General features: G+C 36.8%; 1 protein-coding gene across 19 annotated transcripts in view; it reads right to left on the bottom strand.

Moving 5' to 3' along the window:
- Nucleotides 1-16,141, bottom strand: part of tnik.S (TRAF2 and NCK interacting kinase S homeolog) — a 185,649-nt gene that overhangs the window by 54,657 nt on the left and 114,851 nt on the right. For all 19 annotated transcript variants that reach the window (XM_041564880.1, XM_041564884.1, XM_041564875.1 and 16 more), the window contains exons 6-9: nt 14,075-14,165; nt 10,262-10,392; nt 7,791-7,845; nt 5,556-5,634 (exon numbers count right to left, since the gene is read on the bottom strand). In XM_041564880.1, coding sequence (XP_041420814.1) covers nt 5,556-5,634; nt 7,791-7,845; nt 10,262-10,392; nt 14,075-14,165 — 356 coding nt within the window. The remainder of the gene's footprint in view (nt 1-5,555; nt 5,635-7,790; nt 7,846-10,261; nt 10,393-14,074; nt 14,166-16,141) is intronic.

Below are 16,141 nucleotides of genomic sequence, written 5' to 3'. Positions count from 1 at the left end.
CTTCTGCTCCCCCTAAATTCACCTGAAAAGCTAGGATGAACTTCAGTTAGGTTGAGCTTTAGGGTGCAAGCTTATTTTTGTCCTGGATATTCTTGGAACTATGGGCTTAATGATTGCTGAACTGGTATTTTCCTATTTTTGTAACTTTGTTATGTGCTATGGGGCATGACCAATGGTTAGACCTTCAAGAGGGACTGAAAAAGTCTGACATCCACAACTTTAAGTGTTTGTCACCTTTCAATCTCTTACAATTTTAAAATAATACCTATAATATCAAATCATAACGCATACCGAAACTTGTATAGAACAAAGCATTATTAAGGTGGCCATAGACGCACAGATAATATCGTACAAAATGACTTTTCGTCCGTTATTCGGTGCGTGTATGGTGGAAAAAGAGCTGACCGATATCGACAGAAGACGGATATCGTTCGGCTCGTCGATCGTGCTGGACGAAAAATTTTGAACGGGTGCCTTTGAAGGAACCCAAACATCGGCCATTGTTAGTGCTGAATCGTCAGATACAGGTAGAATTCTATTGTTTCTTCCCGTAAATCTACCTGTATATCTGACGATTCAGCGCCACGCGTGTGTATTGAAACAAACGATCTTTCTTGGAAAGATCTTTTCCAACAAAAGATCGTAATTGTTACGTCTATGGCCACCTTTAGGCCCAGATTTGATAAGGATTTTTTTAAGAATCATGGACATATTGAATCATTTCCAACGGCTATATTTCTAGTAGCAAATTATGCAATATAATGTAGCATGAAGTGGAAGCGCTGAAGGTAGTTCATTGCTAATGGAATGTCTGGCACCAGCCCAGGGACATGTTGACAGGAAGTGTTCATGGCAAAGTTTTACTACCTTTGCTTTCTAGGTGAGAAAAATGGTAAGAATTTAGATAGAATCTGCAAGCAAAAGAATGATTGTATTACATGTTCTACTGAACTGTGAACATAGTACGGGTAGGGGATCCTATATCCGAAAACCTATTCAGAAAGATCCAAATTACAGGAAGACCATCTTCCTTAGTGTCCATTTTAAGCAAATAATTCTGTTCTCCTTTAATTATTTCCCTTTTCTCTGTAATAAAACAAAACTTTTTACATAATGGTAACAAAGCTGCATACATACATTTGATAGCAAAACAATCCTTTTGGGTTTATTTAATTGTTATATTTATTCTAGTAGACAAAGTTTGGAGATCCAAATTAAAGAAAAATCCCTAATCTGAAAAAAACAGGTCCCAAGCATTCTGGATAACACATCACATACTTATATAACCGATCACCTACCTTAGTTTATTTCTGTGTTTCGTATACAAATTGTAGCCAAATATTGCCTATAACTGCCATTCAGCCTTTAAAACCAGGAATGATTTACAGGTCTATGTTAATTGCTTTGGACTTAAAAGCTCCCTGCTTTCTCAATAGAGGTAAGAACACTTCCTAGTCAATCAACAGAGAGACTTCAGAGTACAAGAATAATCTATATCTAATATATTCTATGACTCCGAAACCCTTGAACCATAAAGTTCAAAAATACAGCATTATTATATTTGGCTATTTCCCATAAGGTCATGATAAAGAATTATTTTTGATTATTTTGCTTTTTATCTTGTAAGACAGTATCTTTTCCTTGATGGTAACTAGGCCAACATAAATCCATGTTGATTGCTAAAAACATTTAAAAAACCCAATAAGATTGTTTTGCCCTCTCCCAGCATGACAATACAAATTTCAAAAGGAAAAGCATAGGTCTCTAGCATTGCAGGTAACAGTTCCTATACCCCAGTGTATTGTATACATTAAGATAAAATTAAATAAATGGCATGCACTCAAAAAAAGGAAATGCAAACATGCAGCAAATACTGCACTCATTTGTTTTTGTTTTGCTACTTGTCTTTTTATCTATAAAGGACTAAAAAACACGCCATAAAGAAGATATATTAATCAAAATAAATAAAAGGTGGGAAGAACATAGAGCAATGAAAACAGGGTAAATTAAAATAAAAATGGCATAGAAAGAGGAATAAGGAAAGTATTTAAAGATATTATTCTTTATTTGTATAGAACATATTTTCTCCGTTGTTTCTATTATAAAGGAGAAGAGCATTGTTTTGTTGAAAGTGGTATTTACCCCTTGTTTATCCTTTTTTTCGTACTTTGGAGAAAATGTAACAGAACACAGTATTCCTCCTCCAGTTCTGTTGCCTACAAAATTTCACTTTAGAAGGTGTAGGTAATATTAACACTGGAAAATTTTAATGTATGTTTGCTTAGGATCACTCTTTTTTCATACATGCATAAACAGTTTGTGGCAGAGGATCACTTAAGTAAGGGATTAAATGGGAAAAAGACACAGGTACAGTAGGTGAACATTTAGTAAATAAAGAACTAAAGGTGGGATATATTTGAATATCATCACTGCTGCTCTAGGGAAAGTTATATTTACCTATTTGAAAATCTGGAGGATCAAAAAAAAAAAACAATTGAAAAACATGGGAGTATTTTTTGGTAATGACTCTCTTTAAATGGGAAGTTATTAAGCAAGTAGGTATAGTCTAACAAGAAAAACCTCATGAATAAAACACAATGATGACTGCTGCGATAATCATTTCAACATTTAGCTACAACATGCTGATTGCAAATGGATCGTCAAGGATTACTTAGTCTTTCTATACAATGATAAACTTTTGACTTTCTTTCACTTTCCACACATATGAGAACTGCAAAATATCGGATTTCTGCCACAAGAACTCTTCTGTAGCCTCATGTTCTATTTCCAGTGATATCTACTATATGCAGCATAGGTCCTTCACTGGGATACTCCAAGGACCAATGTAAAATGGCACAGTTGCAGATTTCCCTATAACAATCAATCATGTGAGTGAGTGAGTGTAGGTGGTTGCGTCTGTACCACCACTGTAAAATAGAAGTATAAGGATAATATAAGTCACCTAGGAGTTCCATCACTTTATAAAAGCAAGAAGCCAAATGTCACGGAACCCTGAGCTGATGTCTAATATCCTTATATTTTACAACAGGGGGTACTTTATTATAATGCAGTGAATCATGAGACAAATCTTGTGCATAACATACATATAAATGTAACTTTAGCAAAATGCTATTGCTCAAACCTTATGAAGACAAATGAAAATGTATGGACTAATGTAGGAAAAACTGGAAGCAATCTAATATCCTTTTAATCCTTGACATGAGAAAGACCTGGCTGAAGGGGGTCGGTAACCCTTGCAAGCAAAAACTGCTGTCCTATGAAGCTACTTTTTCTTTCTATTCAGTCATCCTTCTATAATGTTCAAGTCTGTCATTCTAACTACTGGCTGCTTTCTAGGTTAAATGGAGCTGCTGAAAGTTAAATATTTTAAAAGCTACAAAAAATGAAGGGCAAGCTGCAATTGTCTCAGAATATATGTCTATATGATACTAAGGGGCCCATTTACTTAGCTTGAGTGAAGGAATAGAGGAAAAAAAACATTGAATTTCAACTACGACTTTTGACGAAAAATCGTTCGACTATTCGACCATTTGATAGTTGAAGTACTGTCTCTTTAAAAAAAAACTTCGCCCCCTAGTTCGCAACCTAAAAGCTACCGAAGTCAATGTTAGCCTATGGGGAAGGTCCCCATAGGCTTTCTAAGTATTTTTTGGTTGAAGAAAAATCGTTCGATCGATGGATTAAAATCCTTCGAAGGATTTAATCGTTCGATCGAAGGATTTAATCGTTCGAATTGCGGTAAATCCTTCGACTTCGATATTCGAAGTCAAAGGATTTCAATTCGACTGTCGAATATCGAGGGTTAATTAACCCTCGATATTCGACCTTAAGTAAATTTGCCCCTAAAAGTTAATTTTAAGGTGAACTACCATTTAGCCATCATATAAAATCTGACTAGACATTTTTACTTAGGCTTCTCACAATGTTTATGATGATGGCTCAGCTTGTAGATGCACCCTAAATCACAATACTGTAGGCTAATATCTGCAAAACCATATTTTTTTTATGTGGCACTGTTGGGACATATGCATTTTCCAAATTATAAAACATTATCACACTGACTGATATCTATGTAAATATTTCTCAGACATAAATTACAACATATAAGAGAACCTTGAAACATTCACATATTGTTTATTCATATGTTTAGAAGTGTCCTTGCTTTTCCTGACCTAAAATTTGAAAGAAAGATTGTATCCGAGGTGCTTTGAACTCTGAAAATAATTTCCTACTGTTGCTTCCCATATGCTTATGGATTATACAACAAAAATGTTTCTTTTACTGCAAATTTCAAATAGCTATATTCTAAATCTATTTATCTATGAAAAGCATTTGTAGTTGTTACAATGTTTATAGCTGTACAATACTGCATTTGCAAATTCTAAAAGAAAATAACCTTAGAGCCAATAGAGAACTACAAGCAGGGCTTTCAATCTGGTGCAAAGTGCAGTTGCCTAAGTAGTGAGACCGCCTAGCATTTTGCACTCTTTGCTTTGCAAGAACCCATGTGGGATACCATGGGTCAGCACAATCAAGCCTTAGGAAAACAACTGCTTCATGCATAAGCAGACTATCAGTTTTTATACAAGCAGTAAGAGTATGTCTAATGAGGCATTACATACTGAATATTATAAACAAGTGTTCCACATGCATAAATAACAACATATTGTTTTAAGTCCACGTGTGGGGCATAACTCCTGTCACACTTAGGTTCTACGGAGAGGAGGTGGGGCGTATGTTGTGCTACTTTTTGGGTTTGATCATTTCGACTGAGTTTCTATAGTACGCAGATAATATCTCAGTTTCTTCAGTACCAGGGATTCTAATACAAAATGATATTACAAATTGTTCATCTGCCATAAACACTGCCATGTTTCTAAAGTGCTTTCAGTCAATAAAATCAGTTCAGTATGTGTTTATTTTCCAGTTTTCTTCCTCCACAGCAATTAATAGATTTTTCCACCTAAGCAATTTGTATCTCTTACGCATTTAGTGTTTGCCAATGGGACAAAGACAGGAGCTGCATATTTTCAGTTTTTCCTGGAACCTCCCTGCTTTTCTTCAGAGGCATGCAGATTTATTTTAGCAATGTGTAAAGACCAGACCTTGCTTTCTGTGCTCCTAATCCTTCCAGATAAACTATGCATTCTGGAATGACAGTGTTTCCACTGAGACGTTACATTTTGCTACACAGAGAAAAAATGCCAAGTCAAGTCCCAGCTGGTTGAAACAAAGCATTTGGAATGGCAACCAAATCAGTTGATAATTCATAGAAAAGGGAACTTTCATAAAACTCCCTGGATCATAGCTGTTCGTTTTTAATGAGACAATGATCTAATTTACTAGAACTAGACTAATATATTGCAAACATGTCAGATGACCCACTTGAGACACCTGTAACGGATAAGGGAGGCACAGAATTCCTTTGATAGGCTGCACCTGACCTTCTTGCTTCTTGGCGGACAGTCCTGGACTAAATAAACTTTGACATAATGTACACTTATGAGAGGAAACCAGGAAGAGGTTTAACTTACCATTTCTTTGATTTCAATCTAGGTGCTGGATTCCGAGGAATAAGAAAGAGGGCTCTCATTGGGTGCATATCGCAGAGTGCTAAAGTTTGGAAAAAAACATTTATATATTTAGAAGTGAAAATTGTAATGTATGTTCCGCTGCTGTTAAACTATATCTATAATTATAATTCAACAGCATTAAAGGAGAACTAAACCTTACATTTGATTAAAAATGATATATATATATATATATATATATATATACTGAACTTTTTGCACCAACCCAATCTTGCAGCTTCTCAATAGCAGAAATGATCCAGGACTTCAAACTTGCCACAGGGGGTCACCATGCTCAGTGGGTTCTGAGCAGCTGTTGAGAAGCTAAGCTTAGGGGTTGTTGCAAATTATCAAACTGACAATGAGGTTGGGCTGTAATATAAGATGATGCTACACGGCTGTAAAGCAGCACAGAGCATGTACAGTGAATCAGCAGAAAAGAAGATGGGGAGCCACTGGGTCATCTTCAGAGACACAGATCTTCCCTGCTAAAGGGCTGTGGTTGCCATGGTCTGATACAGAAGTCCCAAACAGTACAACATTTCTGCCCTACTAAGGGCAGAGACACACACTCAGATTCGGGGGTATTTAGGGCAGAGACACACAGGCAGATTTGGGAAGATTAGTTGCCCGGTGACAAATCTCCTCTTCTTCGGGGAGACTAATCTCCCCTAACAGCCTCCCGCTCGCTAGAATCTAAATCGTTGGCGGGTTGGCACTAGGATCGCTTCGTTTTCAGAAGTCGCCCAAAGTTTCCTCGTGAGGCAACTTCGGGCGTCTTCAGAAAACAAAGCACACGATTGCCATCCCGCTGGCAATTTACATTCTAGCCGGCGGAAGGCAGCTCGGGGAGATTAGTCGCCACGAAGAAGAGGAAACGTGTCGCTGGCCGACTAATCTCCCCGAATCTGAGGATGTGTCTCTGCCCTTCTTTAGTTAAAGGAAAACTATACCCCCAAAATGAATACTTAAGCAACAGATAGTTTATATCAAAGTGAATGACATATTAAAGAATCTTACCAAACTGGAATATATATTTACATAAATATTGCCCTTTTACATCTCTTGCCTTGAACCACCATTTCGTGACTCTATCTGTGCTGCCTCAGAGATCACCTGACCAGAAATACTACAACACTAACTGTAAAAGGAAGAAGTGAGGAAGCAAAAGGCAGAACTCTGTCTGTTAATTGGCTCATGTGACCTTACATGTGGTTTGTATGTGTGCACAGTGAATCTTACGATGCCCTTATTTTTTAAAATGGCAATTTTCTATTTATGATTACCCAATGGCACATACTACTAAAAAAGTATATTATTATGATAATGGTTGATTTACATGAAGCAGGGTTTTACACATGAGCTGATTTACTCAGTATCTTTTAATAGAGACCTACATTGTTTGGGGGGTATAGTTTTCCTTTAAGCTTTAGTTCTCCTTTAAGAATCCACTGAGTTTGCAGCCTATACTTGCTGAGCAGCAGGATCTTAAATCTTGTCTTCATGAATCTTTAGACCCATGGATTAAAATATTTTGCTTTCATCTTTAATTTCCCCTTTGAGTAATATCAATACAATGACTATTTAAAAAGTGAGTCTCCTAATAAAATGGAATAAAATATATAACCTATTAAAATGTTTAGTATGAAGGGTTTTTAATTCACAAAATTTATCCCATTACTTCCGGACTGCCTGTATCCACAGTAAACTTGTCTACTCAATAAATATGGTAAATGCCTGCATTAACATTATCAGGGGAATTATCAACGACCAAAACAATCAGGAGAAACACATGGCTGATAGTATTTATGAAAGTTTCATATAAAAACTGATTTGAGAGTTTTTATTAGAGGTTTGTTTGAAAATAAGTGAATATTCCATACAGAAGGCCATCATGAATTATAATATTTTGCCTTTAGAACCACTTTAAACAGAGATATGCTTTGAAGAGTGCTCTAAAAAAAAAAAAACAGATATGACTGGAGAACAAGCAATATCATTCAGGTCTACCATTATTCACTTGAAATACATAGATCAACTTTATTAGTTGATCACAAACACTATGAAAAGATCGCATATAACAAACATGGTCAGATTACATCGTTCTTGAAAAAAAGCATTCCAGATTCTCTGACAGTTTTAGCAGTACTTCTGCCTTGGTTACAAGGTACATGGAAATAATTATGTATTTTTACTTACGGGGAGCTCCCTCTGCCATTTCTATGGCTGTTATTCCTAATGACCACAAGTCACTCTGGAAAAAAACAAGGTACATTTGTAATGTTTCATGCATACTTTGTGGCCATTTCCACTGCTCTAGGATCTGCTTATCTGACTGACTAAGAACAAACAAAAAAATCAAATGGATTTCAACAATGTGTAACTGGGCATTAATTTGCTGCATTCCTGATTGAAGTGTTGTAAAAAATTTAAATTTATGCTGACACAACCCAGTAGTGATGTGCTCTGTGTTCCAATCTGATGAATGTAGGCAAACTATGTTTTTGTTATTCTTGGTGAGATCTTCAGTTTTTAAGTCACGTACGTACAGGTCAATCTGCCCATTTGACACGTGGCAGCCAAATAAACGAACATGTCACTTATCAGATCATTTGTCACCAAAAAATCAAGTACAGAATGGACCCCAGTAATCCATTTGCACATTCTGTCCAGACGGATTTATTAACGTGAAACCTCAGCATTGCAAGCTAATTCTCATTAGCATTCAGGTCAGTTGGATTCATATGCACCGTTAGATATTGGTTTCTTCAAAAATGTACCATATTGGACAAAATTATGCATCCATACACATGCAGATTAAATCAAAGCATTTGGCTAAAAATTGCTGGGGGCAGGGGTAGTTATGTTTAAACATTTGCCCCCTTAAAAGGAATTCTCTCTTTGTAATAAGGGAACTAAATAGAGTACTGATATATATATTTCTTTGTGAATGTGTTACAGTCATTTTCTGTGGGTCAGAGCAGGTGGGAATTTAACTGTAGAACTGAAAAAGCCAAATGACATTCTTTAAACTAAAAAGAGTGTCGGAAAATGGCAGAAAACCAATTACAGCATTAAAGCCTCTGAAGGTTTAGCATAAATACTCATCTTCACTTAATCCACATGGGATCAAGCTCTATAAAGCTGTATCCAGTTTTCAGATTTGTCTGAGCAGTAGTTTTGTATTCTCTATGGAATGGACTGTGATATACTAGACAACATTGCCATATTGCCATAATTGAACAGTGGGCACTTGTATACACATACTCAATGTGAAATGTCTTGACAGGATTCTGTTCCTCCAATTGCTAATGCAGCAGTCCCTCTAATATGGGAAACTATCTTTCAAACCGAGAATGCTGCTTGATCGAGAGGAGGTCTCATATAAAAGATTATGGCCATGTGGATTAATTACATATTAAATAGAAATGTAAAGAGAAAAATGTTTACAGCTCATTACATTCTCAAACTTACATTCTTACACTCATCCAAACCACTCTTAAAGGAGAAGGAAACCCCCTGGGCACAAAAATCCCTCTCCCTTCCCCTGTGTTGCCCCCCCCCTCCTCCACCCTGGCCTACCTGTCGTCCCGGGCAAATGACCCTAACTTGTTACTCACCTCTCTGCGCAGGTCCTGTCCACGGAGCTCCCAGACGCCATCTTCTCCCAAGCGGTGTTCTTCCTGCTTTGACCGGCGTTTTTGGTGCATGCGCAGTAGGAGCATTTAACAGGTACGGATCTACTGCGCATGCGCCGAATGTCACAAAGTGAAATCGGAAAACTACGTGACATTCGGCGCATGCGCAGTAGATCCCGTTCCCTGGTTTTTGTGCCCAGGGAATTTCCTTCTCCTTTAAAAGCATTAATATCATCCAGCAGGGATGAAATCTGCAATACACCTTAGGTTTTTTTTTTTGGTGTTTTTTTGGTTTCTAGGGTCCAGACTGAGAACTAGAAAAAAATTGCAAAAGATCTTAGCAGAACACTTTATGCAATTTTAATTTTTTTGAGGTTTAGTTTCTACTAAGCCAAATACCCAAACCCTGATGTTCTGGTTGACCAAAGAAACTTCAATATCTAAAAGGTTGATCAACAACGCAATAACATAAACTTCCAACCTCTGACCACAATCACCTCCTGCTTTCAAAAGCAAATACATTTACAAAGAACTATACTACATATGCGTGCGTCCATGACATCTGTAGATACCTAAAAGGTTCCAAATCAAAGAAAACTGTGTGAGCCAGCTGATAATAAGAAAGCCAACTGCCTTAACAGTTAGTGCCAACAATACCCTTTTGTTAATCCCCAGTGCAAGTTTATGGTCACTCACTGTTCTTATTCGTTTGTTCTTTAGAAAGTAGGCTGCAGTTGGTCAAAGACAATGTATTGCCTGCCTTTGGAAACTGTTCTTATTCCTCAGTGTTCTGTTTTCTGTGTAGAAAGCCTACCCATATAGCTACTGAGGCACCAATAAGTAATAAACATGCATAAAATAAAAAGCACAGAGGTGCTAAATGCATAAAATTTATTTTTTATTAAAATAAAAAGTGTAATTTAAAAAAAAAAAAAAAACTATTTAAAATTAATATGAGTTGGACAAAAAAGAAATCCTCTATTTAAAGTGTACAGTGGGGAAAGTAGTGCCAAAAACAGAAAAAGAAAATACCTTAAAGTCATAGGTCGCATCAGGGTTTTCATCACAGGCAATGACTTCTGGAGCCATCCAATATGGTGTTCCAATAAATGTATTCCTCCTGCCAACTGTTCGGTCAAGCTGAGCACTAACACCAAAGTCCACTGAAAATTTATATCACAAGCATGAATTTCAACACAGGCATAGGATCTACTATAATGAAACTCATTATACAAAAGGTTATGATTCTGAAATATGTTAATGCTCTTTCCCATAATGTTATATTTAAACATTAAACTTTCCATCATGTAGGGCAGCGGGCCTTAGGGATAGGGAAAACACTTGGCAAGCAACCCTAATGGGGTTTTCATGTTATCAGCATGTACTAGCTAGTGTAATAATCACCAACAGAAAGGCTCTGTTTAGTTACAGACAGGTAAAAAGTAAAAAAAAAGGCAACAGTTAAAACCTTAATAAAACTGTTCTAACTGTATACTGGTTTACCAAACAGCCAGTACAGTATTTTTACGCAGGCATAAATCAGAATATCATGCCTGTTGCATACACAGTTTGGTTATATCAGATACCCTATCAAAATCATAACAAATATTATTAGGCCAGAAAAAATCAATTTGTAGTTTGGAAGCAAATGAATTGCAAGTGATCCCAGGTTTTAAGCATTAGAAAGCAATTCCGCTCTGATAAAATAGTAGATGGGCAAATAGATTTCAAGAAAAAGTAGAACTGTAATGCTAGGTTTAAGTGGGGACACTGACTGTGATTTATTGCCATGTCAATCAACAGGCAAACTGTCTACGTTTTATGCAAACAACCTAGCACACTTATTTACAGCATTATTCTCAGCATGAAAGCAACTTTCAGGACTTTTATAACTATCCCTGTGGGCACTGGTCTGTTTAACCACACACAGTCATATGAAAAAGTTTGGGAACCCCTTTTAGCCTGCATAATAATTTACTCCACTTTCAACAAAAAAGATAAGTGGTATGTCTTTCACTTCCCTGGAACATCTGAGTACTGGGGTGTTTTCTGAACAAATATTTTTAGTGAAGCAGTTGTATGGAATTAAATCAAATGTGAAAAACTGTCTGTGAAAAAATTTGGGTACCCTTGTAATTTTGCTAATTTGAATGCATGTAAGGAGCTCAATGCTCCTTACTGGCAACACCAAATTGGTTGGATTAGCTTGTTAAGCCTTGAACTTCATAGGTAGGTGTGTCCAACCATAAGAAAATGTATTTAAGGTGGCCAATTACAAGTTGTGCTTCTGTTTGACTCCCCCCTGAAGAGTGTCAGCATGGGATCCTTAAAGCAACTCTCAAAATATCTGAAAACAAAGATTGTTCAGTATCATGGTTTAGGGGAAGGCTACAAAAAGCTATCTCAGAGGTTTAAACTGTCAGTTTCAACTATAAGGAATGTAATCTGGAAATGGAAGGCCACAGGCACAGTTTCTGTAAAACCCAGAAAAATACAGGAGCAGCATATGCAGAGGATTGTGAGAATGGTTACAGACAACCCAAAGATCACCTCCAAAGATCTGCAAGAACATGTTGCTGCAGATGGTGTATCTGTACATTGTTCTACAATTCAGCGCAATTTGCACAAAGAACATCTGTATGGCAGGGAGATGAGAAATAAGCTCTTTCTGCACTCATACCACAAACAGAGTTGCTTGTTGTATGCAAAAGCTCATATAGACAAGTGACTGTCATTTTGGAACAAAAAGCGCTTTGCATGGTGGAAGAAGAACACTGCATTCCAAGAAAAACACCTGTTACTTACTGTCAAATTTGGTGGAGGTTCCATCAGTCTGTGGGACTGTGTGACTTGTTCAGGGACTGGGGCCCTTGTTAAAGTTGAGGGTCGAATGAATTCAACCCAACTCTTCAGGATAATGTTCAAGCATCAGTCACAAAGTTGAAGTTACAAATTTATGCACCTGTCTAATTTTGTTATGATGCATATTGCATATTTTCTGTTAATTCAATAAACTTTATGTCACAGCTAAAATACTATTGTTTCCATAAGGCATGTTATATATTAAAAGGAAGTTGCTAGTTTGAAAGCTCAGCCAATGATAAACAAAACTCCAAAGAATTTAGAAAGGTTCCCAAACTTTTTCATATGACTGTAAGAATAGTGTCATCAGAACAGCTACTGTAGCTTTGTATTAATATGCAGAGACCATTCTGTGAAAATAAGCATGATATGTCCTTAACCGAATACAACCCTAATGCAAATTTTGCCCAGTCCCCTCTGGCTTATTGCCTTGCTTCATCCATACTGGGACCAGGAAACTTTATTGTGGTGTTTAAATACAGTGAGAAAGCCAAACATCTGGCATTGACCTAGCTTTTCATGTGCACATACTAGCAGTGGCCGCCGTGTTTGCATGGCAGAAAGAAGTTTCCCTTCCAGCCATGTTTTTTTAATTTACTATCCATGATACAGTATGGGACCTGTTATCCAGAATGCTCGGGACCTGGGACTTATCAAAAAATGGATCTTTCAGTAATTTAGATCTTCATACCTTACGTCTACTAGAAAATCATGTAAACATTAAATAAACCCAATGGGCTACTTTTGCTCCCAATACGGATTAATTATATTTTAGCTTGGATCAAGCACAAGGTACGGTTTTATTATTTACAGAGAAAAATTAAATATTTTTTTAAAATTTGGATTTGAAAATAGAGTCTATGGGAGACGGCATTTCCATAATTCAAAATTTTCTGGATAACGGTTTCCGGATAACAGATCCCATACCTGTACTAAAAATGTACACTAAATCTGAGATGCAGTATGTGGCCTTTATATACACACTGTTTTTGTGTACATAAGAAAACTGTTCAAGAGGGGAAACTCAACTCTGATAAGAGCAGAGTTGTCACCAATTGTAGAACCTAGGTACTTTGTTAACAAGGAAGAACCACTGTGTCGATAAGGTAGATTCAACACAATGGATACATTGAAAACTGTTAAAAAAACTGTTTTGCCCAGTACTTTTTACCAAGGGAGAGGAAGCAGACCCTGTGGCTGCATGGGCCCAGGAGATATAGGGGGGGCCCAAATAATGCTCAATTACAACATCTATTAGTAAAATAGGACAACCTCTGGATATGTTGGGGGCCCTAAAATTAATTTGCTGTGTGGCCCAGTACCATCTAGTTACGCCACTCAACGGTATCCATGTTAAAATCAACAAGAAAGTTTATGAATAACATTTTTAGTGCTTGAAATTTAGTAATTGATCAGTACAATGTCCCTTTAAATCCAGATTAGAAAATATGGCTATTCTTATGTTTTATTAAGACAAATATACCAAAGTTGCAAACCTTATTTATAAACCATATTTTGTATTTAATGTGGATGCCATGTAACATTAAGAACTTTTTTGTGTATATTGCTGCAGTGCAGAGATTGTCTTTACTGGTGAATACTATTGCTACTTTATAAACCCATCAAACTATATTGCACGCCATACATGGGTGTTTTAGCATATCATTTAAACCCTTACAACCTATTAAATGGCATATAATATAATACATATAATTTGCTTTTTAGTTAGATGACACTCTAGTTTTGCCCAGGAATTTGATAGGTAATATTTCCACATTGTTTACTGGCTGTGAGCTTGTGTATGGAGGAAATTATAATTCCCGAATACATATCTTACATGAATTTTCAATGAGCAACACATATTACAGAATAAATATCCACAGCAAATGTAAATTCAAGTGTCAGTAGAAGTTTGCGCTGTCAGATACTCTCACTGCACATCCTTCTCATTCATGCTTAATTAAAATTCGGCGCTTTCCTTACCTAGTTTAACTTCTGCGTTTTCTGTCAGCAAGACATTCTGCCCCTTAATATCTCGATGAATCACTTTGTGCTGGTGCAGATGACTCAGGCCCTGGGGAGATTGATGGGGAAACGTACACTGTAATAAGTCTCTCAAGGCAAAAGAATAAATTAAAGCTGCATTGCTTGTTTGTCACCTGAAATTGATTTTTTACTGAAAGCATTCTAGTAATTTAGCCTTTGCATCTATTTACGACCTCTCTCAGCACAAAAAAAATGAGTGTAATTATCAGCTTACTGTGAAAACTCATAACTTGTTTGCCATTTTCTCAGACATTCTCAGAATAGGAAGCTCTACTACATTGGCAAAGTAATAGCAGAACAGCCATTGAACAACATAATAAAAACAAAAGCTAATTGAATGTATCATGATTTTCCAACTGTCTTCTCTTAGGAAGATATATTGACCAGTTGTTAGGGGAAAGTCAAAAAAGATTTAGAATTGAAGCAACAATTCCTGTGCAGGTCCTAACCAGAGCCGCATTAAAGGAAAACTATACCCCAAAAATTAATTCTTAAGCAACAATTTATGTCAAATTAAGTGACATATTAAAGAATCTTACCAAACTGGAATATATATTTAATAAATATTGCCCTTTTACATCTCTTGCCTTGAACCATCATTTTATGCTGGTCTGTGTGCTGCCTCAGAGATAACCTGACCAGAAATACTACAACTCTAACTGCATGTGGAAGCAAAAGACAGAACTCTGTCTGTTAATTGGCTCATGTGACCTAACATGTATGGTTTGTTTGTGTGCACCATGAATCGTAGGATCCCAGCAGCAGCCCTTGTTTTTAAAATGACTATTTTCTATTTAGGATTACCCAATGGCACATACTATTACAAAGTATATTATTACGAAAATGTCATCTTAGACTCTCATCTGTCTTTTTCACCACACATTCAAACACTTGCAAAATCTTGCTGTATTCAACTGCGCAACATTGCTCGAATACGACCCTATCTCAGTTCAGAATCAACTAAAACACTGATTCAGTCTCTCATCATCTCCCGCCTTGATTACTGCAACTTACTCCTCATAGGTATTCCAACAAGTCACCTTTCACAACTCCAATCTATTCTAAACGCGGCCGCTAGACTCATTCATCTAGCTCGCCGCTCAACATCAGCTGCTCCCATATGTATGTCCCTTCACTTGCTCCCAATCTCTTCTAGAATCAAATTCAAATTACTTACACTCACATTCAAGGCCCTTAATAATGAAACCCCTCCCTATATTTCATCTCTAATCTCCAAATACACTCCTTCACGAAACCTACACTCTGCTTCTGATCTTCGCCTCACTTCTCCTCTGGTCACTTCTGCCCATTCTCGTCTACAAGACTTCTCTCGGGCTTCTGCTTTTCTCTGGAACTCTCTGCCACAAACTGTCAGACTTTCTCCTTCCTTCCAAACTTTCAAGCGCTCCTTAAAGACCCATCTGTTTAAAAAGGCCTATTCGATGTACCTTAATTAATCATTGCTGTATCAAAATGACAAAGTGTTTATACAATCCTAATGTCTCAATTGTACCCTAACCTTTTAGTTTGTAAACTCTAATCTCTAGGTCCTTCTAACCCTATTGTACTCTGTAATCCTAGTCTGTTATCCACCATTTATTCCCTGTTTGCTATAACTGCAGTAAAGCACTGCGTATCTTGACAGCGCTATATAAATAAATGATGATGATGATGAAAATGGTTTATTTACATGAAGCAGGGTTTTACATATGAGCTGTTTTATGCAATATCTTTTTATAGAGACCTACATTGTTCGGGGGGAAGGGAGTAGAGTTTTCCTTTAAGTAGCTGCAATATCATAAAAATAACTTTAATGGGAATTTATGTGTAAAAGAGCAGTTATACCATAATTCTAGGCTGGATATGGTGTGGGTATACAGTATGATTAAAATATTGTTCTGGAAGATATTTCAATTAAAAGTGACTTTTTAAGCATCAATTGTGCCCAATTGCAGCCCAATAACTGGTGATGAAATTCTGCTGAAGTTATGGAATAGTTCTGCC

The sequence above is a fragment of the Xenopus laevis genome, chromosome 5S (assembly GCF_017654675.1).
Source record: "Xenopus laevis strain J_2021 chromosome 5S, Xenopus_laevis_v10.1, whole genome shotgun sequence".
NCBI lineage: Eukaryota > Metazoa > Chordata > Amphibia > Anura > Pipidae > Xenopus > Xenopus laevis.
The sequence above is the reverse complement of the archived record's forward strand: the minus strand, read 5'-3'. Positions and strand labels throughout refer to the sequence as shown.